The sequence below is a fragment of the Pleuronectes platessa genome, chromosome 5 (assembly GCF_947347685.1).
Source record: "Pleuronectes platessa chromosome 5, fPlePla1.1, whole genome shotgun sequence".
Classification (NCBI taxonomy): Eukaryota; Metazoa; Chordata; class Actinopteri; order Pleuronectiformes; family Pleuronectidae; genus Pleuronectes; species Pleuronectes platessa.
Genome location: NC_070630.1, coordinates 19,094,614 through 19,119,235, shown reverse-complemented (window position 1 = coordinate 19,119,235; position 24,622 = coordinate 19,094,614). Strand labels below are relative to the sequence as shown.

The 24,622-nt window shown below is 39.9% G+C and overlaps 1 protein-coding gene across 2 annotated transcripts in view; it reads left to right on the top strand.

The window, feature by feature from the left end:
• ulk2 (unc-51 like autophagy activating kinase 2) overlaps window positions 1-24,622 on the top strand; it is a 39,390-nt gene that overhangs the window by 1,202 nt on the left and 13,566 nt on the right. For both annotated transcript variants that reach the window (XM_053422184.1, XM_053422183.1), the window contains exons 2-13: window positions 5,305-5,397; window positions 5,599-5,640; window positions 15,326-15,358; window positions 16,939-16,975; window positions 21,456-21,629; window positions 21,981-22,054; window positions 22,186-22,287; window positions 22,376-22,434; window positions 22,788-22,870; window positions 22,972-23,022; window positions 23,122-23,210; window positions 23,719-23,887. In XM_053422184.1, the coding sequence (XP_053278159.1) occupies window positions 5,305-5,397; window positions 5,599-5,640; window positions 15,326-15,358; window positions 16,939-16,975; window positions 21,456-21,629; window positions 21,981-22,054; window positions 22,186-22,287; window positions 22,376-22,434; window positions 22,788-22,870; window positions 22,972-23,022; window positions 23,122-23,210; window positions 23,719-23,887 (1,006 nt within the window). The remainder of the gene's footprint in view (window positions 1-5,304; window positions 5,398-5,598; window positions 5,641-15,325; window positions 15,359-16,938; window positions 16,976-21,455; window positions 21,630-21,980; window positions 22,055-22,185; window positions 22,288-22,375; window positions 22,435-22,787; window positions 22,871-22,971; window positions 23,023-23,121; window positions 23,211-23,718; window positions 23,888-24,622) is intronic.

Genomic DNA, 24,622 nt, shown 5'->3' with positions numbered 1-24,622 from the left:
CTGTATGTGGGCTGTCACCATTTTTAGGGTGGTGATATCCGCTGCCACTTTAATAACTAAACATCTAGATGCAGTCTGATGTCATATGCAGGACAGAGCCGTGACAGCGGATTTCATCCACCTGATGTTAGCTGTGTAAGTTGTATGTGATTTGGTTCATTCATGAAAAGATGAGTCAGGCACCACTGAATGACTTGCTGACGTACTGAGGCAGGAGGGAGGATGAGGTGCAGTGTTTTTCCTTTGCCATTTTTAAAAGATACAAGCTCTCCTTATGTAAGAGGTGCATGAGGTTCATTCACTCTGAAGCCATACAACCAATGACTTCATCAGTGTGTAATGCTCAGACATGGAATTAGATATATACATTTGAGTTGTGTGTTATTTTCTGTCACAGGACACTAGGATAGTTTGTTTGTGTGTGTGTGTGACAGACATGCAGGAGGTGACATCATGTTGCCCCAATTACTACTGGTGTGAAACAGATGGTCCTGAATTGCTCAGGGAAAGCCAACATTAGAGCACCCCCCCACTCCCACCCCCGCTTCCAGGGCAACTTCTGTCTATATTTCTATGAATTCAGAAAATAACTGGGAGCCTGGATACTGAGCTGAATGGAGCCATAAAAACAGTGCCTCTTGCTTACATGAGCACAGTTTCACTGGAACATGTGGACATGTAACAACACACCACTCACATGTCAGCATGTGGTGTTTAAAACAGATGAGGCATGTGATCAACATATTAACTGTTGAAGTCCTATCATCTGCATGACCTCAACATATTAAGCTCCACCTTGGACGAAAACGCATATTAGTGCCACCTGCATGGATGACTTCATTGCTCAGGCAGTGCTTGTACGGGCTCTATTTACACTGTTATATCAAGTTATTATTAATATGCATAGGCTCATCATAGAGGAGGTAGGACAATCGTCTAATAGCGTCAGCAGCTGTGTATTTGACATTGTTATGTAACTATCCAAAACCCATATTTAATAACCACAACCAAACAAAAAGAAACACAACTCTATAGTGTAATTACCATTACCAAAGACCGGCTGCATCATAGCAGTGACTACCTTGTTTATCTTATTTCCTAAGTGAGCATGTGACTAAACAATGTTCTGCTGGAAGAATATAGAATTTAAAACTTCCATTTAGACTTATCAATCTCATTGATCAATTCTCAATTGTTGTAAAGTTGAATGTATAAATCTGAAAACCCAGCGCATGAAGATGCTTGTTATTTTGTTTGACCAGCAGATCATAAGCAAGAGTTATTATTATTAAACTGATATAAGCTGTTGTTATGTCATGTGAAGCATGCAAGTAGAAGGAAAGGATAACAATAATTGATCAAACATCATCAGACACTATTTTTCTCTACTTGCATATCTGATTTTCATGAGATTGTATTAGTTTTTTGGCTATTAACTATCCCAAAATAAATCCATTTCTGTTTAATTAGATTAAAATGTCCGAAGTGTCATGGGCAAGATACTGACACCCTAAAATGGCCTCATAGATGTTGAATGCAATAATTGAAAGCTGCTTCGGATAAAAGCGTCTGCCAAATGACATGACATCTTCCTTTTTCAATGTCACAGTCTCTTTCTTTACATGCTATTATGACAGTGTGGAAAGATGAAATAGGTGTTAAGATATCAACTGATGTTAGAGAAATAACTAATAGATGTTGTGTTAATACTCCAAAGTCTACTCCACATCCACACCTGTCCCCCCCAGCAGTATTTGATTGGCCAGCAGGTTCACTTTCTATTGATTGTGACCCATATTTTCTATGGGTGTGTTTTGGCAGCTCAGTCACACTTGGCTGAACAGGTTGCCAGTGAGCTGGGGATGGATGCCACTCTGTTGGCCTTGTATTACGCCAGCCTCTAGGCGGTGTGCACCCGCAGAACAAGAACATCTCCTATTAACCTAGATTCATGTGGAAAGCATGTCGCTTTATTCACAGAATTCCTTCAATGGTTGTCAACTTCGTTCGACTTGTGTTTTTTCTTAAAGGCATAGAAGCAGTCTAGTACTCTGCTGGATTGATTGCTGTGTCCCTAGTTGGATGATGGCATGTGCAGCACATGTCCTGAGTGCCTTTCAGCTCACATGAGCTCCCTAAGTCTTTTTATACCTGCTCCAGGAGCTCAACTGAAAATAGCTTCTCAGAGAAAAAATAGGTCCCTCTCCTCGAACTTAAATTTTAGTGTAAGCAGGTTGGCTTCTGCCCTATCTGTCATTTGAGTACCTTGTCATTCAGCATGTCATTCAGAGCAAAAGGGACCTGGTGTTACTGTGACAGCTCAAATTTCTTCCATCCTGTGAAGCCATCCCTTAAACATTGATGCCGACAATACATATTATATAAACACAGCTTGCTTTTAAGTACAAAAATATATTCATGTCCACTTATGTCAAATTATTTAAAAAAGGTACACTCAGTAGGGCTCAGTACTATGGTTAGAAACCAACATTATATGAATACTTCTGAATATGAGTTTTTTTGTAATCTCTCTCGTCTTGCAAAATCACGTAGACTATAAAATGACTCATTTTATTAGATTTAGTTGGTTACACATTCACAATGCACAGTTGTGTAAAATTATAAAACTGCCTCATCAGGAAAGCCAATAAATTGGCAGAGATAGCAATTTTACTTATTATCATTTCCCTGAACAGCCCAGAATGAGAACAGTCAACAATTCTAGTCCGATTTATTCATCATCAACTACAGTAGTTGGCTTATGACCGGGTTTAATGAGGTCTGATTCCAGCTTCCTTAATGCAAGTAATAGGGCTACTTTTGTTTTGCTTCTAATGTTTTAAGCATTTTAAAATCTTCTGCTAGATTGATAAGTAAGTTGTAGCAGTTGTGTTCATTTACACAAAGGCCTTTTAGCGGGCACAAAAAGTAAGCAGAGGTGGTATTTCACACTGCAAATATCTCATGTTTAATCAATGTAACTATTCGATTTCCTACTACTACTAAACGAAAACGTTAACGATTTATCATAGATTGTCAACATATAGCACTCCCCTTCACTTTTTTCAGAACATAACACTTTAATGCAGATGACTTCTAACTGACTAATGTACTTTTATCAGATAACATCATACACCAGTAATTCTACTTCTGCTTTTAAGTATTGGACATTTATATTTACTCTAGTAAAAGAGGTCCACAAACAAGGAGAAGCTGCTGAATCAGAGCCAAAGTAGCACTTTTTAAAAATTTGGTTGGTGGTTAAAAAAAAATATTCTGATCATAAAAATGCTACATTTCTGGCAGCAAGTTCATGCTCTTCCGTTAGTGGTTGTTGAATGCCAATTCTGACCAATGTAGAAAATTACAAAAATATGTAGGAATAGATGGGTGGCTGTACCAAAGACTAATTAGTCAGTGTTAAGAGTAATACGACTATAATGGTTTGACTCATGAGACATACTGAACGTTGTTGAATAACTTGAAAATAATGGTTCAGGAGGAATACATATATGAAGTGTGAATGTGTCACGTTAAAATGTGTTGGTTTATCCATTTTTTCTTTTGATGCTACATACAGTGCCTTGCATAAGTATTCACCCCCTTTGGACTTTTCTACATTTTGTCATGGTATAACCACAGATTAAAATTTATTTCATCGTGAGTTTATGTAATGGACCAACACAAAATAGTGCATCATTTGGAAGTGGGGGGAAATATTACATGGATTTCACAATTATTTACAAATAAAAATCTGAAAAGTGTTGAGTGCATATGTATTCACCCCCTTTACTGTGAAACCCCTAACAAAGATCTGGTGCGACCAATTGCATTCACAAGTCACATTTGCAAGTCACATAATTAGTAAATAGGGTCCACCTGTCTGCAATTTAATCTCAGTATAAATACACCTGTTCTGTGACGGACTCAGAGTTTGTTGGAGATCATTACTGAACAAACAGCATCATGAAGACCAAGGAGCTCACCAAACAGGTCAGGGATAAAGTTGTGGAGAAATATGAAGCAGGGTTAGGTTATAAAAAAATATCCAGAGCTTTGAACATCTCTCTGAGCACCATAAAATCCATCATAAGAAAATGGAAAGAATATGGCACAACCGCAAACCTACCAAGAGGAGGCCGTCCACCCAAACTGAAGAGTCGGACAAGGAGAAAATTAATCAGAGAAGCAACCAGGAGGCCCATGGTTACTCTAGAGGAGTTGCAGAGATCCACAGCTGAGGTGGGAGAATCTGTCCACAGGACAACTATTAGTCGTCTACTCCACAAATCTGGCCTTTATGGAAGAGTGGCAAGAAGAAAGCCATTGTTGAAAGGGATCCATAAAAAATCCCGTTTGGAGTTTGCCAGAAGCCATGTGGGAGACACAGCAAACATATGGAAGAAGGTGCTCTGGTCAGATGAGACCAAAATTGAACTTTTTGGCCTCAATGCAAAACGCTATGTGGGGCGGAAACCCAACACTGCCCATCACCCTGAGCACACCATCCCAACAGTGAAACATGGTGGTGGTAGCATCATGCTGTGGGGATGCTTCTCTTCAGCAGGTACAGGGAAACTGGTCAGAATAGAGGGAAAGATGGATGGAGCCAAATACAGGGAAATCCTTGAAGAAAATCTGATGCAGTCTGCAAAAGACTTGAGACTGGGGCGGAGGTTCATCTTCCAGCAGGACAATGACCCTAAACATACAGCCAGAGCTACAAAGGAATGGTTTGGATTAAAGAATGTTAATGTCTTAAAATGGCCCAGTCAAAGCCCAGACCTCAATCCAATAGAGAATCTATGGCAAGACTTGAAGATTGCGGTTCACAGACGGTCTCCATCCAATCTGACTGAGCTTCATCTTTTTTGCCAAGAAGAATGGACAAACCTTTCCATCTCTAGATGTGCAAAGCTGGTAGAGACATACCCCAAAAGACTTGCAGCTGTAATTGCAGCGAAAGGGGGTTCTACCAAGTATTGACACAGGGGGGTGAATACTTATGCACCCAACAGATGTCAACTTTTTTGTTCTCATTATTGTTTGTGTCACAATAACATTTTATTTTGCACCTCCAAAGTACTATGCATGTTTTGTTGATCAAACGGGAAAAAGTTTATTTAAGTCTATTTGAATTCCAGTTAGTAACAGTACATAATGGGAAAAAGTCCAAGGGGGGTGAATACTTATGCAAGGCACTGTAAATGAAAACTGAGTGTATTGGGAGTCAGTTAATGTCAGACGAAACTCATGTACTGCATTTTAATCTGTTACCTTTCTGTCCTGCTCTCCGTTCTACAGAAGACAGATTGGGAGGTCGCCATTAAGTGCATTAATAAAAAGAACCTGTCCAAGTCCCAGATCCTTCTTGGCAAGGAAATCAAGATCCTGAAGGTGAGCATGATTGCCTCTCACTTATCTCCTCTGTGTTCTTACGGAATGATTTGACATTGACCTTGTTTGAGTTTGCACCTTTGACAGAGATGAGCCTTGACTTCCCCGATAGAAATATCATTGGCAGGGATCCCATTAGCGGCTGTAGCCAAATTGATGCTCATACTAATCAATTTTGTTTTTGACTCTGTTTTTACTCAGGAGCTGCAGCATGAAAACATTGTGGCACTTTACGATGTCCAGGTAGGATTCATATCTTTTCTATAATTAATGAAAGTTTACCAAGAGCATCCCTCTTTATTATGAACACCAGTAAACCTTATGCATGCAATTATCCATTATGACAGTCAACCAGGAGCAATACAATGTATAACTGTAGACAAGGAGCTTTAGAATATGTTCTTATCAAAGATCACAAAGATAAAAAATGTGATCTCAGTGACTTTTATTGTGGTATGACTCTTTGTGTCAATGGTCTAGGCTGCTGCTGGTGATGTGATGGTGTGGGAAATGTTTTCTTGACTCACTTCGGGCCTTAAAGGGATAGTTCACCCAGAAATGAAAATTAACTCAGTGTCTAATAACCACTATGCCGTTGGAGGGGTGGGTAAAGTGTTTGAGTCCATAAAACACTTTAGCAGTCTCACGGGTAAACAGCGTTGCAGCAGATTCCAATACATTTGAAGTAACTAGTGACCAAAACTTCCGACATGATAAAACAACAGAAAAAACACAACGTGCCTCCATCCTGCTCGTGTGGTGGCATCCAAGTGTCCGCAAGCCCCGACATGTATATTCGACTCGAAACAAGTTCATTTACACCGTGTTTTAAGCCTAAAAATCCACCAGAAGTGCCTAAGCCAGCGGTCGTTATTATTTCCAACGGTCCCTGGATGCATCTCATCGGAGAATATCAGTGAAAAACCAGGCTAAAAAATGTGTGTAAATGGCACCGTTTGAGTCAAACTTGAATGTCGGGGCTTGCGGACACTTGGGTGACACCACACGAGCAGTATGGAGGCATGTAATGTTTTCCTGTCGTTTTATTTCATGTGAGGAAAGACTCATTGTTGACTTAAATTGTTAAAACGATTCAGCTCCTACAAAGTTTACTTCTGAGACTCCAGAAGTGTTTTGTGGACACAACAACTTCACGCACCCCTCCATTGACATAGTGGTGAGTAGATGATGAGGGAATTTTCATGTTTTGGTGAACTATTCCTTTAAAGGTTCAGTGTTTAAATATAGTGATATCTAGTGTTGAAGTTTCATGTTGCAGCTGAACACACCTATCCTTACCCTCCCCTTCCAAACATGTGAGAGAACCTTTGGTAGCCTTCAGTTGGTAGAAAAACGTAAAGAACAATGGCGGCCTCCATAGAGAAGGCCCGATCCTGATGTAAATATAAAGTATTTAAATATAAAGGGCTCATTCTAGGGTGAAGGAAACAACAATTCATACAATAAAGGTGATCACACACTTGTGAAAACATCGCTAGGATTATATTGTATTTAATTTCTGGCTATCGATGCCTTTCACCTAAATCTTACACACTGAACACTTAATCAATAATGGTTTGATTGTCACAGTCTTTTCATTTCTCATTTATTTATTAACCTTTATATATATATATATATATACTCAAAGTGCATTGAGGGAGGTCCCTATTTTAAAATGAAGTCAAGTGAGAGTAACGATGCTGACCATGCTCATCTCTCTGTGGCCACAGTTTACCATCATCTAATGGCTACTTCCAGCAAAAATATTGCTCCATGTTACAAAGTACAAGTTTAGTTTCATTAACAGCACAGTGAGTTCAGTGAACTTCAGTGACCTCCCCACTCACCAGATGTGATTCCAGTAGAATCGTTGTGATGTGGTAGAACAAGAGATTGGACAAATCTGCTGAGATGATGTGATGCACTCATGTCAACTACTCAGAGGAAATTTCCCCTTCTTGTTTAATCCACGATACGGCTGTTTAAGAGGGAAACTACCCAGTAGAAGTATGGTGCTCCTAATACCATGCTGGGTGAGTGTACAGTATGCAGACCATGAGCATTGCGTGCTGTACTTAGGCTTTTTCATTGTACAGTACAAAAGGCATTGGTCATTTGTGGTCATGTGACTAACTGCTTTATAGTAACTGTTCAGTCAAATCTGTTATCATGAGGCATGACTTCTTAAAATAGTCTGCCATCCAAACTGTCCCTCCACAACCGAGAGGATTTAAAACTGCAATTTCAAGCATTTCTACGTCAGCCGAAAGACCACTTTGAAGGTTCTGCCAAACTGTGACACCTGTTGAAAGCTTGATGTCTGACATAGTGGATAAGAGTGCATTATGCTCAATCTAAGCCCACACTGTCTGCTGCCCATTGAAGGGACCAACATTCACATGTTATATGAGCACAACCACAGCTCAAATCAAATATGTCTTCTGACTGGGAGCTCAGCATCTAGCAGAGTTCCATTTTGAACACTAAAACACAATACTTGAGGCAGAATACTAGTGTGTGTTATTTAAAGCTAACTGCGTTCGGCATTTATCTCTGGTCCTGGTGCTATCGTTGTAGTGCTTAAGGGATAATTTGTGGATTTTTGGACTGTTGGTGGGCATTTTGAGAGGCTTTAAGTGCATTTATCTACCAGTTTGCAGCTACATCGCTTAAACAGATGTTAATGTTTGTATTTTTGTAGGAAACAGCTCTTAGCTGTTGGATTCACGTTTACCTGGTAATTGTGTTTTTTACCACGTGAGCATACAAAAAGATGTCTAATGAGCTTATTCAAATTGCTTTTCTACTTTGTCCTCACTCAAACATACTTACCAGCAGATTGTAAGAATACAGATTTTATATTATATTCTATTTCATTCTAATTTCCTGAATTGGCTGTAAAAGCCCCACATTTGATTGCAATTCCACATAGAGATACAAAGGGAGACATGGGAAGTGAGGCAGAAACAGTTGAAGTAATGATGAAGCACTTCCCACATGGTGGTGGTACTTCCTGTGTATGCATAAGCTTCCCTAGGGCCCTTCTGATCTGTCCATCCACCTTTCCACTTCTCCCCCCATGTCTACATCCCCTCACCAGTCCTGCAGATTTAATAAAGAGCACAGTCATAATGCAATGGAACAGGTTGCTTCCATCAGTGACCAGACTTAATGAAACGTAATAAATGGGGTTTTAAGAGCTGGTTGTTTCTTGGTTAGGTGCTTTTGGGGAAAAAATAAGCTTTGTATGTCATTGGAGATAGTACCAGAATGAAAATGTAGTGAGAATGTAAGGGCCAAAACAATAAGCCGGGCTCAGTTCAAAGGTAGTGAAATCCACATGGAAGGTCCTCCAATACCAATTTCAGTCTATAAGATGGTCATTGTGTCAAATTAGACAATTACATTGCTCCATAAATTGCTGCTGTAACTTGGCCAAGACATACGACAGACTTTTGGGTCCGAAGCAATGTTTATGATACTGGCCAGCTTGTTTCTTGATAAGACCCAAAAAGACAGGGTGACATTTTCTCAGTTTCTAACTCCCAGCTAGTAGCATAAGTTGAACCATGTCATCATTCTTCTCTCACTTTGCAGTGTTTACTGTTGTGAACATTATAGAGACCTGTGCACCTATTGGTCAAGGTCAATAGTGGAAGTTATCATGCTAAAAACAATCCCCATTTTGAATCGGCCTTTTATTCGATTTTTATTATTTGGTGTAAGCCCGGCATAATGCTCAGACATTAACCCATCATGTCTTGTTTTGTTGTTAAATCTATTCACAACAACCTTAAAGCATGTAGTAGATTCATGAGGGATTTGCGAAACCAGCAAAGACTAACTGTTCTGTTACCTTTGGGCTGACCCGGGCTAGCGGTTTCCCTGTGTCTTTATGCTAAGCTAAGCTATCCATTCTTCTGGATTGGGATAAAATAATAGTGGCTGATTGTAAGAAAACTACTGTTGGTATTTTAATGTCTTGAGCTTTCCTTGAATTTGTCTCAGGCATGATTATTTGAAATTCATATCAGGGGACACGGTACCGTAAATGAAATCAATAGTTCACTCAGCCACCGTAATTGCTCATCACCCAACCTCAAACCACGGAGCAATAATGACAAATGCTGAGATATTGCTGCTCTCTTGGCTTTTATGCATTCTCAGTCCTTCAAAGCTCACTTTGTCAGTTCAGTGTATGATTTGAGTTAGTTCATCCATTCTCTGTGTGCCCGTATTTTGTTTTCATGCTTACTGTCATCTCTGCCTCTGTTGTCTGTAACATTCACTGAACTGGTCTAGTGCAGCTTTAGCCACAGAGTCTTCCTTCCCCTTGTGTCCCTCCCCTGTATTGATCTGTCTGTTGATAGCCAGTGTAATGGTGTCCATTTCCTCTTTAATTGACCTTTGAGTATTGCATCCCTATTGCAGTCCATCTTGGATCTGCCAGTTTTCTTTCCCCATTTTTCAATGTTTCAATTCCTTATTCAAGTTTTATGTATTTTTTGTAATTTACCCATTTTGCCTTTTGTCAACATGACTTCCTTCATCTGCCTCATCAGCAGTTGTTGTAGTTGTTGTTCTTGTTATCATGTCCCATATGACTGGGCTTACCCAACAGAACAGGAAATGTATCCCAAGTTGGTTGCAAAAGTATAAAAGCCTATGTTTATCAGAATTAGCAGAGATCTCTGCGTGTTACAGTCATTTTGAATTCTCAGAGCTGCTTGAACTTGTCAGTTGTAGCTAACAGGATTCCAGTAGAGGAATTTGATAGATGGCAAAGTTCAACCCAAATACCCAATTCAGTAAAACTTCAAATTATTTAAAGATGTGACAAAGATATTTTAGTCATATCAAAGAGATTTTGTTCCTGTGGTTGTTGAATCAAATTATTTACATTTGGTCTTTGAATAGTTCGAGAGCTCTAATTAATTGTATTGTACTGTTTACAACCCGTAAAGCTAAAACCAAATCCTTTATTGAAATTTCTTCTGTGAGCTCCCTCAAGCTCACACCACAGCTGACTGTTTCTGTTCACGCTGCTCTGTGTGTATAGTGGCACTATATTCTCTAGGCTGCATTGTGACGGTGTGGACACTGTATAAACACTGAGTAGAACTGCTCATGTCCCTTTTGTATGTTTGACATACACCATACTACCTCAGCACTTCTTGTATTCTTTGCTCAATGCACAAAAGAGTCAGTTCTTTCTCAGGCCTTTTTACCTCCGCAGATTTTCAGTGTATATCTGACTTCAACATAGTCCAATATGGTTAGGATATAAAGATTATTTTTCTGTATTAATATAGAACGTGCGGCCATGACAGATTGCAGGTCCTTATTCACTGTAGTTTGTTGGAGCTCTGCTCATTTGCTGCTTTTAATGACAGTCTTAAATGCATAGCTGAGCACCTCCAGGTCCTCCTTCATGGACCTGTTAATGTTAAGCAAGCTGTGGCCGTGTGTAGATGGGTCTAATTATTAGATTTCCTATATGTCAGAGCCCCCTGACTCTCTCTATCCTCCCTCCCCTCACCACTGGCAGTGCAGATAATTGTGTTTTTTTTCTCTGTTTTAACGTTAAAACTTAATTAAGATTTTCATTTGATCTGGGAATGAAGATTATTCAATGTCAAATCCTTCAACATGTCCCTTAAAATCATTAGGTCACCTTCCATTTGGCTTGAGGACACTGTTGCAATATATAAGTCTGTAACATCACAGTCTCCGTTGTACTGTATACAATATCTATAAGTAGTGATATTCAGAATTTGTAGTTGGTTAGTTCCTTTACCTGCATATATATTATCCACCTGGATTGCTTATTTGCTCTTCTACCGATATAAACTGAACCATAAATATATAGGTGGAGATTGGTGTTGGTGTAAAAGGTAAACAGGAGAATAGGGAGGTGGAGTCTGTTTATGAAGTGTTTGAGTGAAATTGCTCTTATGGAACATTGTGTTCTTTCCAGAGGGGCCCCCAGCCTGGTGTGTGTTTTTGTGAGTCCTAATTACTCAAGGTATTGAGGCAGAGCTGATATGGAGAGGGCTGAAAGAAAAGAGTGGCAGTTCTTGTTCTTGGATACTTTCAAGGGGGATTTTTGGAGCTCTTTGAGTTTTCCTAGAAAACTTGTAGTATGGACCTCCCTGGCGTCTGTCCAACATTCCTTTACAGAGATTTGCTTTCCCTGTATTTAACAGGCTGTGACACAAAATCAGATGGACTGTTACTGCTCACTAAAGCACAGTCACACACTAATGCCTTTTTACACAAAAATTGCTTTTCTACCAGTTTGTCGTTGTTTTCAGAATGATGTTGAGTTGCTAGCTAATGTACAGAATGATAAACATTGCTCTCCTCATTTGTGTGTTATGAATGTGGCCTCATCAGCATATCTGTCTCAGTAACGTCAGAACAAAAAACAAACAATCCTGACCTTTTGTCCTCAGTACATAACAAGTGTTTTCTTGTTGCCGGCACTAACACGGTCATCTGACATTGTGTGCTGCTGCTATGACAAAGTGCAGAATACCCTGGCCACTTGCGTGACAAAAGCACGTCAGCTCTTCACAAATGCTTATCCCCCCCCCCCCTTGCAAACACACACACACACACACACACACACACACACACACACACACACACACACACAGTCTCCTCAGCTTCTCCACCTTCTCTAGTTTGACCACATCCCATCCCCCATGTTGTTACATAACGTTTAACTCCTGGTGCTGAAGTGTGAAGCAATATCTGAATGAATAACCAGAAGCACTGTTGTTGTTTTTTAGCTCACAGTGACTCTTGGTAGTTCTGAGTATTTTTTTTTTATGGTTTTGTTTTTGTGCCACATTTTTCGGTGCCTGTGTATTGTGTTGCCAGTTTTCACATCTCGGGATAGAACATATCCTCTCAGCCTTCTATCTAGCCTACAGACTTGGTTGCTTGCAAAACAGCTTCTTAACGTTTCATGAGTGTGACAAGGTTATGATGCCAGGAAGTTATTTATATCATAGTTGTTTTGGTATATTTGTGCTAGAAGGGAATGTTTTTGGAGCCCAGCCCTCATCTGGCAGCAACCCATCAATGTCCAAAATCCAGCATTTTTTATACCAGATGTGGCCAATGTTTGACAGTGTTCTCTAGAGAACATTTGTTCTTGCAATCACTTCAATCACTTGTCAAATTTATTACTGCTACTCTCTCAAAGCCCTCACAAGCATAGGCATCCCTATGTGCCTCTGTCACCACCTGCCTCTTTAAATTCATCTAGCTCCTTGGCTATTAGGCAACAAACCAAACTGAGGAAACTGCAGCCGCCAGATAATTGTTAAAGGGCCAAAACACACTGGATAAAATGTTCCTCCAAGCAGCAGATCTTCTTAGAATTACCCTCATTTTCTGCTGTTTGTTGATTTTAAATTTTTTCTCTGACACTCGCACACGTGTTTGTGTTAAAAAAGCATTTTTGAGCAGTCATTTATTTCTGTGTGTGTGTTAATGTGTGTGATGGGGCAGAGGTCTCCCTGGCCTCATGGTGACTTTGCTCCCATCCCCCCTCTATTCCAGACTGCAGAATACATCCTCATTATGTAATCCCTGCCCTCTATACACATGCATATTCTCAGGCACATACAGTCAGAATGGATACTGGTGGCCCATCCCCCACAACCACCTGCCCCTAATTGAAAAAACACAGTGTGTCCTTTCACAAATGTAACACAGAACTGAATGAAAATACTTTGACTTTGTCCACACTACTACTTTTTCATTTAAAAATTGTGCTTTTTGGTGTTTTATTAACTGTGTTTTTAGCTTTAAATTCATGTTTCAGATGAAAATGTGTGAGTGCAGTGTCTGGCCGAAAACTAACTGAAAAAGTATTGAAACCGACATTAGCCCCTTACCCTAAGCTTAACCATCAAAACTAAATGCCTAACCCTAAACCTAATTATAACCCTAACCCTAAAACCAAGCCTTTACCCTCAAACAACCCTTTGAACTTGTGAGGAACAGCCAAAATGTCCTGAACCAAAATTGATACTATACCCCTACTAAACCCTAACTATAGAAAGATAGGCACACACACACTCCTGCAGACAGGAGATAAATTCTTCCTGCATATTATGACGCAATGCTTTTTCTTTTTACTTCATTGTTGAAGTGATGCCTGGTTTATCCAGGAACATAAATATGAATTCAGCAGGTTTGAATGATCAGTTTTACGTGTGAGTGATTATGAAAAGGACAGAAGAACAGAATCACTTGAGAAACAACAGGCAACCTCACAACAGATTTCATTAAATCTTTAAGCAACGGACACAATCTTCATAACCAAATTTACAACTTTTCATCATAAAAGCTCTGTAAGTCTGCTTAGTATAAAGCAGTGCAACTACAAAAAAACTTTGTGCTGTTACTTTGAAGACAAATTCCAAACAGGAAGAGATTCTGTTAATGTTGTTGCCATTACAGTGACCTGTCTGTGTCCGATATGGTGATGAAAAAAATCCCAATGATCTGACTGCAATTTTGAAGTTAAATCACATTGTTTTGTTTCTATTGGGTTTTTGCACCAGTTGCTTGAAACGTCATCAACACTTAGTGGTTGTGAATTCTCCAGACACTGATTCACTGTGTTCACACATGGACTCGAGTGGACTATTCAAGCTGGCAGGGGAAAGTCTGTTCAATGTCCAAATGATGGGGACATTGTGCTCATATGTACAGCGCCGGTGGTTAAAATCTAGATAAGTTCAGGGTTACAGTGCATTATAGGATTGGATAAGACTTGAGCTACTTACCAACCAAACAAACAAGCTCTTTAGCATAGGGTCTGACGTCAGTTGGCTTGCATAGGGGCACAGTGTCGGAACTAGTGGTCACATTGTGTTTGAAGTGAGCTGAAGTCCGTGAGAAATACTGGATTGCCTTTTGTCTACTCCTAAGAACAGAATTAAATTATTCTGGCAGTGATTCATTGCGCTCGATTCCATATACATGCAGACAACTTAATTCTGTGAGAGTGATCAACCGAAGCAGTATTACGATTTTGGAGGAATTAAATCACTATAAATTATCATTAAACATTTGAACACTTATCACGCAACACTATACCCTCTAAAAGGAGCAAGCAACAACTTCATAGCTCGTATAAATAATTATTCTACATTAGTTTGATGCCGAAATACTACAATACTAGTGAGGTTTTACTTGCTGGGAGTTTGGTCATTTACCAACTCTCCATTGGGTCTGTGAGGGAAAAACTCCATATGTTTACATTACAAAAAAATACATTTACTTCCTGACTAGTCTAAAATGAGCCAATGTTTTAAATATATTTTATCAGTCTAATTGATAGTAATAATTAACTTTTTGTTCCTGATTTCAGTCACAGTGTCTCAGTACCTAGAACTAATTGGTTAAAATATTGGGGAAGTTTGTTAGTTTCCTACAGAATTAAAGTAGCATTGTAAGATTTCTTACTGTAACAACGGGCATGTACAAAATGTGTGTTAAAGAACCTTTCGTGTCAAAATGAATTTCTGATAACAGTTAGTCATCTAAACTCCGTTGGGATTCTTTACTAAGCCATTTACCACCATTTGTACTCATGCGACGCACGTAAGCACAGGATACATAAGCACGTAAGGGGCCCGGAAGGGCTTTTGCGCTTTCGGGCCCGTGAAAACGCAGAAGCATGCGCCGGCCTTCAGTGCAGTACATACAGATCCTTGAAAACAATATGCAAATAAAACTCTTAAAATTGAAAATGTTCAGAAAAAGCCCTGGGGGTCATAAATAGAAGTTCTGGTGTTGTGTACATTGGATTCTATCCAGTGGCAGATTTTTTCTTTGTGGTGAAGCAACAGCTGCTCCATGATAAATGGCTTCTGTAACTGATTCTGTGTCTCTTCTGTTCCAGGAAACACCCAACTCAGTTTTTCTCGTCATGGAGGTAAGTTTAGAAACGTGACTCTGTGGATATTTTTCTGGTCAGATGTCATATCCAATTCTCAACAGCAAATACAATTAGTTACTTAACTATGTTTTCTTCACTAAAAGTAACTCAAGGGATGACATCAATTATTATACAGTACATGTGCTTAATACCACTACATAGCTCTCTAAAAACTCATTACAGGGCAGTTGTTTACTGCCTGTCAAATGTCTTCCCCATTTGACAGGCTGCATTGATCTTACCCTCCACTGCTCATAATCTCTTTCACATTTTGCACAAATTTCCTCTTTTATCTTGTTGAGAGCCACACCCTCGGCATCTTTCCCAGCTCTCTCAACTAGTTTGGCCCCACACTCAGCTGGCTGCAGGCTTAGAAAACAAACCTCAAGTTACTCACTAAAAATACACGCCCTGTTTTCTAAGAATCATGTTGCTAGAAAGCCTAAGTTTTGACAGCTCCACAGCATACTCCGTTTATAATCCTTCACAATCTTATAGGTTTGGATCAACTGTTAAATTACTGGTATTGTTTATTTGAGGATAGCTTCATCATGTTGTTTAAGCGGTCAAACGTTTTAATACATTTTGTGAGGATTATGTTCTCACTAAACTTTGAAGCATGACCCTCAGTCTGGTTTCATCAGTGCTGATGCTGGTTTTCCTTAGCTGAAAAAAACCCTGTCTTACTGAAACACAGGTGGAAGTATAAGATGTAAGTAGATGAGTGCACTAAGCCAGCTGGAATCCCAATGACAATAATACTGTGCCCTTTAAAGACTCAGTCTGATGGGGGAAAACATTACTCATTGGTTGCAACAACATTTTAAGTGAAGGAAGATGTTTGTCTTGGAAGCTTAAGCGCAGCCTTCTGCCAACGTACAGTAGCAGACAGTTTGAATTAGACTCAAATATCACAGATAAACTGCATGCTGGCTTAACAGCGAGGCATACCTCTGGGGTTCGACACTATCTTCAAATCCTGTTACCATGTAAGTGTGTGGGGCCATTATTGAGTTTTTCAGGTGAATGTGAAGTCACTTAGTGTCTTAAACACATAGCACCATCTCCATCATCATTATCAAAGCATTAGATGAGGCCATGTCTTTTGGAAGGATGCTGTTCAATCAATATTTTGTGAACCAGTACAGTTCAGACTTTTAGACCACCCCATTCTTTTTCTTTTTGCTTTAAAAGGACACCTGTCTGTACCTGATGATCGCCTCAGAGGCAAGAGCTGCAGATTTAGAATCGTAAATTCATTTAGTCTCACTTGTCTGTTCTTATCCCGTCAGCAGTTCAGATTTTCTTAACCACAACAACATCATCTGTCTGTTTTGTCCCTCTTGAGAAGTAACTGCACATAGGCAGAGGTTGTCAGCACAGATAAGGCAACAGCCGTTCAGCGGATTACCGGTATTTGATGAGGCTGCTATTATCTGGGCTTGGAACAAACACTTGTGTACATCCACACACTGAAACAGATACACACCCATGATAACTAACTGTGCTTCTGAGCATGACTTTGTTAAACCTTGTTTTAATTGTGGCTGTTAGTGATTATGTGTCTCCCCACACAGTACTGTAATGGAGGTGATCTTGCTGACTATCTGCAAGGTAAGCATCCCACTAATCTGTCTGACACGCATACACACACACACACACACACACACACACACACACACACACAGATATTGTTCATCAAAACAAAGTTACTAATGCTGCAGATGAGGAAAATCCACAAGACTGTGATTGTTATGAAAGCAGGGTTAAGAAAATGTGCATGTGGTTCACTTATCTATGTGTGACGAAAAGCTTGTGGAATATTGTAAGTAGGCATTATGTTGGAATTTTAGACAGCATGATTGTCTGTTTGTGTTTGTGTTTGTGAGCATCTGTGGGAGAGAGGCTGAGTGTTTATATGTGTCTCCATTAAAATTTCTATGTGGGGGGGGATGTGAGTGTGTGTGTGGGAACCACTGCAGCTTTGTACAATGACTTCCTTCTGTAGCTCAGAGCCTGATAGCACACTGTTTATCATTGTGATAGTTTATAAAAAAGGTCAACAGCTCTGGTTGAAGAGTAACAAGTCAGCTTCAGCTACATAATGTAATGGGAAGACATGTTTAAAGGTAGGGTTGAAATGTTGTTTCTGAGGGACTTTTTTATCTTATTTGATAAATCTTCTTGTCCTGATAGCCCTCAATAAAGTTCTCTGGGGAAAGTGTCTCTCTTGCAGGACTGTTATAAACATGATAATTTCATTTGGACCAAATTAAATGATTTTCTGGCGTACCTGCCGATCACTAACCTGCCTGCCTGCACGCACCCTCCCTGCTCGGGCCCTCACTGCATATGACTTTAGTCTTCAGTCGGAGAGACATATACCGCTGAAGCAGAATCTATAACAAGAAGTTGGGGAGCGAGTCATAGAGAATCCGGCTTGTAGCAGTATTCAGGTAGTTTTCATGTGTTTTGGGAATTGTAAGAGAGTCGATTGGAAATGCGATGGGATGTATTGGTTGCAGTGTTTCAAAGTGTTGCCTGCTTACCAATCCTAGGTTTAACAGGATCAGAATCCCCCCACATGCATACACACAGTGTCCTTCACTAATGAAGCAGTCCTCTTCTCAGCCTTGTAAGGGAAATGAGAATATATTTATACATAGATTTAAATAAATGCTGTCATGTAGCATTCTAACACTAGTGAAACACCATGTGAGAAAAAGACAAAAACACTCCCAGTCATAGCTATCATTACAGCACAGTTTCTACGACTGGTTTTTCATTACCACTGAGGTATCTTTGTTGTCAGTGATGTCATGGGGGAAGGATGATCTCTCTTACAGTAAGGGTCTAACGTTGCAAGAAAGAGAACCAGAACGTCGAGTTTGTGTTTGGCGTTACAGACAGTTGTTGAATAGACGTCTCTGGTAGTTCTGAGTGAAATACATTCACCACAACTTTCCTCCTCGAATTCTTGTAAGTGAACCTTGCTGAGAGACATATTAAAGACACTGTGATCATAAGACACTGTTTCAAAACAAATTTTGCTTCATAGATTATGCACTTAATCATGCCCTGTTATTGATGCATTCCATCATTGTTAAATTTATTTAACTTCATAATTTAGTTTTAAGGTTTGTTTTTGACTTTGGAAATAAATGTTTGATGCAAAAATCTTAGCTGAAGGTTTTCAAGATGTCCTCCAGAGATTTTAGCTGCAACCCTTTTCAACAACATCACTTGTGGGGATTTGGATGAAAGTTCCAGAGGAAATTCAGTATGTGGATTTTATAGTCGGTTAGTTTGTATGGGTGTCTTGGTTGTTTTTAATTACCCCCTCCACTTGGCCAACCTTGTTCACTCTCAGTCATAATCCATTGAAGGCTACCATACCCATTGCTCTCTCTCTCTCCCAAGTTCAGACCGTGGTTCACCTGTTGGAAGCTCAAATCCCTTCAACTTAATGGCAGTTTGCCAATACACCGCCAAGGCTCCAAACAATTTAGTCGCATTTTGCAACATTTTATAACTAGTCGCACCATGGCGACTTGCAAATATGCCCCCTGTTTTTTGCCCCCCAGCAGTGCTAGTAGTGGAAAATGCAAGTCTGGAGCTCTGAACTCTTAGATAGCCACATGGGGTTAAAAGCACAGATTGTGTTGCTGGAACTGCTCTCTCTTATCACTGCACCTTTTGCATAATGTCCCATATGTCCACATGTCCAGTTTGCAGAGTGGGTCATGGTCAGCGCTATCAGAAGAAGAGTAGTCTAGCAGCCTCTGCTTGAGTGACACTGATGGTTGTGAGATAAAACCACAGAGTATTAGTGTTCAGACTGTTACAGAGCTCTGTACCCTAAAGCTCCTTGTGGCGAACTTGTAAATCTCTGAGACAGTGAGCTTATCAGTGGGGGGCTTCTGTGTACACTTAGAGTTTCACTAGGTGTTTCATCAGGCTTTAAACATCACGTAGGTGATCACCATAATTCACGATATAAAAGGATCTTCATTGTGAAGGGTTCTACTACATGTTACACAACCTTTCCATGTCAGAAGTTGGTCCACTGTGGTGGGCAGCAGAGGTGGGACCAAGTCATTTTTTTGCAAGTCCCAAGTAAGTCCCAAGTAAGTCTCAAGTCTTTGCCCTCAAGTCCAGAGTCAAGTCCCAAGTCAAGACAGGCAAGTCCCGAGTCAAGTCCAAAGTCAAGACTGACAAGTCTCAAGTCAAGTCCAAGTCCTGCAGTTTGAGCTTCGAGTCTTTTCGAGTCCTTTTGATCACTGAGTAATAATATATTTACACAGATCATGTATGCTTTTAAAATCTGTATTTATTTATTTATTAAACCAAGTGCAATTGAAATTACAGAAAAAAAATTGTGCCAACATTGCACTTCCCTATTGCACTATTAACCAGTCATTTTTAACATTCAACTCATATTTTGCAAGAATATTCTTCATTTTAAACCACTCCTACAGAATGAACACATTTGAAAAAACAAGTGCAACTGTAATTATTTGTACAAAAGTGCTAACATTGTATTTAGCATTTTAACTAGTTCCACAGCAGTTTCTGTCCTGTCCTGTGTTTATCTCATCTCATTTGTCTCACCTCATATTGTCTGTGTTTGTGTGTACATGTGAGAAACATAACAAATACTTGAACATAACAATGAACGGGGTTGTGCTTTTTATATGTCAGGGCCTTATGCTGCATTGCATTTGCAAAAGACCAAATTGGCCAAAAGTCTGTCAGTCATTTGTGCACGATGGGGACGTAGTATGATTCCAAGAATAAACAAGTTAAACAAGAATAGTCAATCTTCTTTAACTTTTTTTGAGCAATTTAATATATCTCTTGTTCTGACTTTTTTGTGATATACATGGATAAAAGGTACCTAATATTTCTATACTGAAATAATATCGGCATTATAATTGTAAGCTAATTTATTTAATGACGTTATTGTTCAGGGTTGATTTGTATTTCCGGTTTTAAGTGGGTTGTTGGTAGTGAATCTTATTTTGAAAGGGGGTTTTAAAGGAAGTGGGTGCTGTGATGAGTGAAGTTGTAAAATGAACTTAGGGTAAACGGGTGTGCTGTCCCGAGCGCATGACCTGCTCTCGTGTCCTTTGTCGGCTGAAGCCGGACTAATGATACAACCAAACGCTCGGCTACATAATTATTATAACATGATGATTTTTCAGTTGCTTTTTTTTTGGTGCCCCATCAGGACTTGGTGCCCAACGCACAGCGTGTAGTGCGCGTTTTGGGAGCGGCGGCGCTGCACACACACACGATAAATGATACAGAGCGCTCCTTAATAACATACTTTTTAATCGTTGTGTTTTGGGTAAAGGAGCAAGTCTTATCAAGTCAAACGGCTCAAGTCCAAGTGAAGTCACGAGTCATTGAGGTTGAAGTCCAAGTCGAGTTGCAAGTCTCTTTACATTTTGTCAAGTCGAGTCTAAAGTCATCAAATTCATGACTTGAGTCTGACTCGAGTCCAAGTCATGTGACTCGAGTCCACACCTCTGGTGGGCAGAGAGGACCTAACCCTTCAAATCCTCGATTAATCTTGGTCAGTTTACTGGTTTAATCGATGCACACACTGCATCCCAATGGCTTAACAGAGAAAAAGGGAAAGAGTTAGAGTTAGAAAGAGGGAGAGAGAGGAATCCTCTTAGTTTCACATCAGATTAGACTTATTTCACTACCACTAGGGAATAGGACCTTCACTGCCTCAATTTACTGTCGAACAACAGATGCCGTTCTTTCTAGTGTAGAAGTAATGAATGAGCAGCCCTACTACAAAAACATGTCCACTAGCCAATACATTTTTTTATTGTACTGAAATCTTTCTCTTGCTTTACCTAAAGGAAAAGTGCTGTGCTTTATTATGTAGCTGGAAGCAACTGAATGAGATCAATAAAAAAACCTTTAAAAGGTTACCAAGGGATATGCCTGAGCATAAAGGCAGAAGGTTTCTCACATGAGAGGAAACATTGAAGAGATCTCAACCTGTTGCATCAACTACAGCAAATGTGAACCGATTGACAATCCTGCGTGACTTCATTTTATCTCCCCTTTTCTTTAGCTAAGGGGACCCTGAGAGAAGAAACACTGAGGGTTTTCCTGCAGCAGATTTCTGCTGCCATGCGCATCCTCAAAAACAAAGGAATCATCCACCGTGACCTGAAACCACAGAACATCCTGCTGTCGTACATTGGCCGCAAGAAATCCACCATCAGCGGCATTCGCATCAAAATAGGTAACAGAGTGAGATAGAAACAATCCTTATAGACTTGTTGTGCACATTGACAAGAATTTGTCAGAACTTTATGGTAACTACTCTCTGTAAGTGCTTCAAGTTGTCTGAAATTTGAAAATCTTTCTGTAACAATCCTAATCAAATACCTTAGATTTATACATTCTAGATTTAATATGCTTATGTATCGAGTGTCTAAGGGCCATGGAAGAGAGCATACTATTGGCTAAACATTTTTGTGTTCATTACCTTTACAGTCATACAAATAGCTCTCTTGAGGCCAACCAAGCTGTTTTTTGTGAGTTGTAATCGGATCATTTACTAACTGTTTTCTTTCATATTTCTGTCCTGCAGCTGACTTTGGCTTTGCACGTTACCTCCAGAGCAACATGATGGCTGCCACACTTTGTGGGTCACCCATGTACATGGTCAGTGTTATACTGTATGTGTTGTGTGTGTCTAGAATTGCTGTTGAGGTCAGGCCTTTCACCTTTCTCAGCAGTATGTTACATAACTCCTAATTACTGTGGAGCTTAACTTGTGACCTCCTCATCCTCAGGCCCCAGAAGTCATCATGTCTCAGAACTATGACGCCAAGGCCGACCTCTGGAGCATAGGGACAGTCATCTACCAGTGTCTGGTTGGCAAGCCACCATTCCAGGTATTCCATACTGTGTACAACAAAGTTTAAGTGACAAATGTGTTTGTAAATGTGTGTGTCTGTGCATCTAATATGTTAATCTTTTCAGGCCAATAGTCCCCAAGACCTGAGGATGTTCTACGAGAAGAACAAGAGTCTACAACCTATGTAAGTAACAGAAGCTGTTGATGAAATATCTCTGCTTGCATCTATTTTAGTATTTGTTGTGGTCTCTTGGCCATTTGATCCTCCAATTTGGTCCTAATGGAATTATCTCAACATCTATTTGATGGGTTGTTATAAAATCGTATACAGACAATGAAGCCTACTGATGATCCTTTAAATGTTCCTCTTGTCCCACCGGCAGGTTGACATGTTGTCAGCACATATATATTTCCCCCAGGCATCCAAAGACTTTATCAGATCCATCTGGCACAGTGTGACATTCATTGAACTTGTAAGATTGTTGTTTTTCAAGGAATCAAAAAAGACACTAATATACCCATGCTCTCTTTACCCAGCATCCCGAGAGAGACTTCCCCACAACTTGGCGATCTTCTTCTTGGGTTACTGCAGAGGAATCAGAAAGAAAGGATGGACTTTGGTGAGTGCTGCCATAAAAGTACTGTCCTTAAATATTACATGCTACATGCATTGTTGGTTTCAATACTTTTTGTCCTGATCTTTTAACCCCTCCCTCTACAGACACATTTTTCAGCCATCCTTTCTTGGAGCCATCACCCACCATTAAAAAATGTAAGCACAGAGGTGTTCCTGAGAATCACAACATACTGTTCAACATGTTTTCATATTCCAGCCTGAAAACACCATTAACTGTGTATCTATTTGCCCCAGCATGTCCAGTGCCGGTCCCCAGCGCCACCAATACCGTGACGGATTGTTCCTTTGGCAGCTCTCCATGCATTCGTTACAACTCTCCTCCTGTGAGTGTGATATTACTTTATATTAGAAATCCTCATTCAGATTATACAGGGATTATACCTTCTATGCTTGTTTGCTACAAACAGTGCTGAAACATTAAACACCCCAAAGGGGAAAACAGAAAGAGCTGTCTTAAAATTTCTAAGATAATTTTACAAATCATTTATCAAAAAATCTAATCCTTTGAAAAACGTACCTTCACCACCAAGTTTACACATGAATGATTCTGAGCATAATGTGTTCCCCAGAATAAAGAGCCACTGCTCATTATCACAATGTCTTTGCACAATGGCACATCTATCTCACAGCAGCAGTGGGAATGCAGGGCCAGTCACTTTCTCAGGATGGCAGTTTTCACTGTAACTATATGATTACATTAGTTTGACAGTCAGCACTGCCTTGCCTGGAAGTCATGTAATTTCATCTTTCAGGAGCTGCACTAAAACATTGTCCTCTCTCATGCTCCCCCCTCCCCTCTCTCTGTCTCTCTGTCTCTGTCTCTGGAAACAGTCTCTCCCAGACATGCAGACTCTTGCAGAAGATGGTCTTTCATCCCCTCCGCTTGGTCCTCCCAACTTCCTGCAGCTGTCCAAAGAGTCTGCAGGAAGCACCAGCAGCAAGAACTCGTCCTGTGACACTGACGACTTTGTCTTAGTGCCTCACATCTCTACTGACAGCTGTAAGTTCTAACAGATGTATTGTACAGACACATGCTTTGCCTACACCTGTATTTCCCCTAAATACACTTATGTGTTAATCACAACATTATTGTAAAGGGATTTCCTGCTTTCACTTTGTTTATGTCGGTTGATATTGATACATATCACAATATCGGTTAAACCACTATTCCTGTAAAGTTTGAAGAATCTCATAGACCTGGAATTCTGTTCTCTGCAGTAGATTTAGAACCTTAAAAAATAACCATAAAAATCTCCAATCATGTCAACCATACCTATTCATCATGTTGTAATATATTAACAAATATGGACAAATTGATGAATGCTGGTTCACATACTAAACAGTACAAACAGCATCAACAACATGTAAGTTGTGTCACAAAAGTAAACACATTAATTTACATGTCCAATATATGAACACATGGACATGCATGAACATCTGTTCTGTACAAGCCTGCAGATGTCTTGAAACATTCCACATCTACAATACAGTCTCATCGAAGTCTCATTCAGTACCTGCCAGTGACACACACACACAGCACATGTCACTTAATCCACAGCCAGTAAATTAGACAGCTGCTAAGCATGTCAGGTTGTAATTGTAGACTGCAGTCCGCAAAGAGAAGGCACGCACACTTACCCTCTTGACTGGAAAAACGAATCCTCGTGATCTGCACCTGCTGCAACACACAGACATGCACACACACTTGCTTGTCCTCCGCTCACACAATGAACTA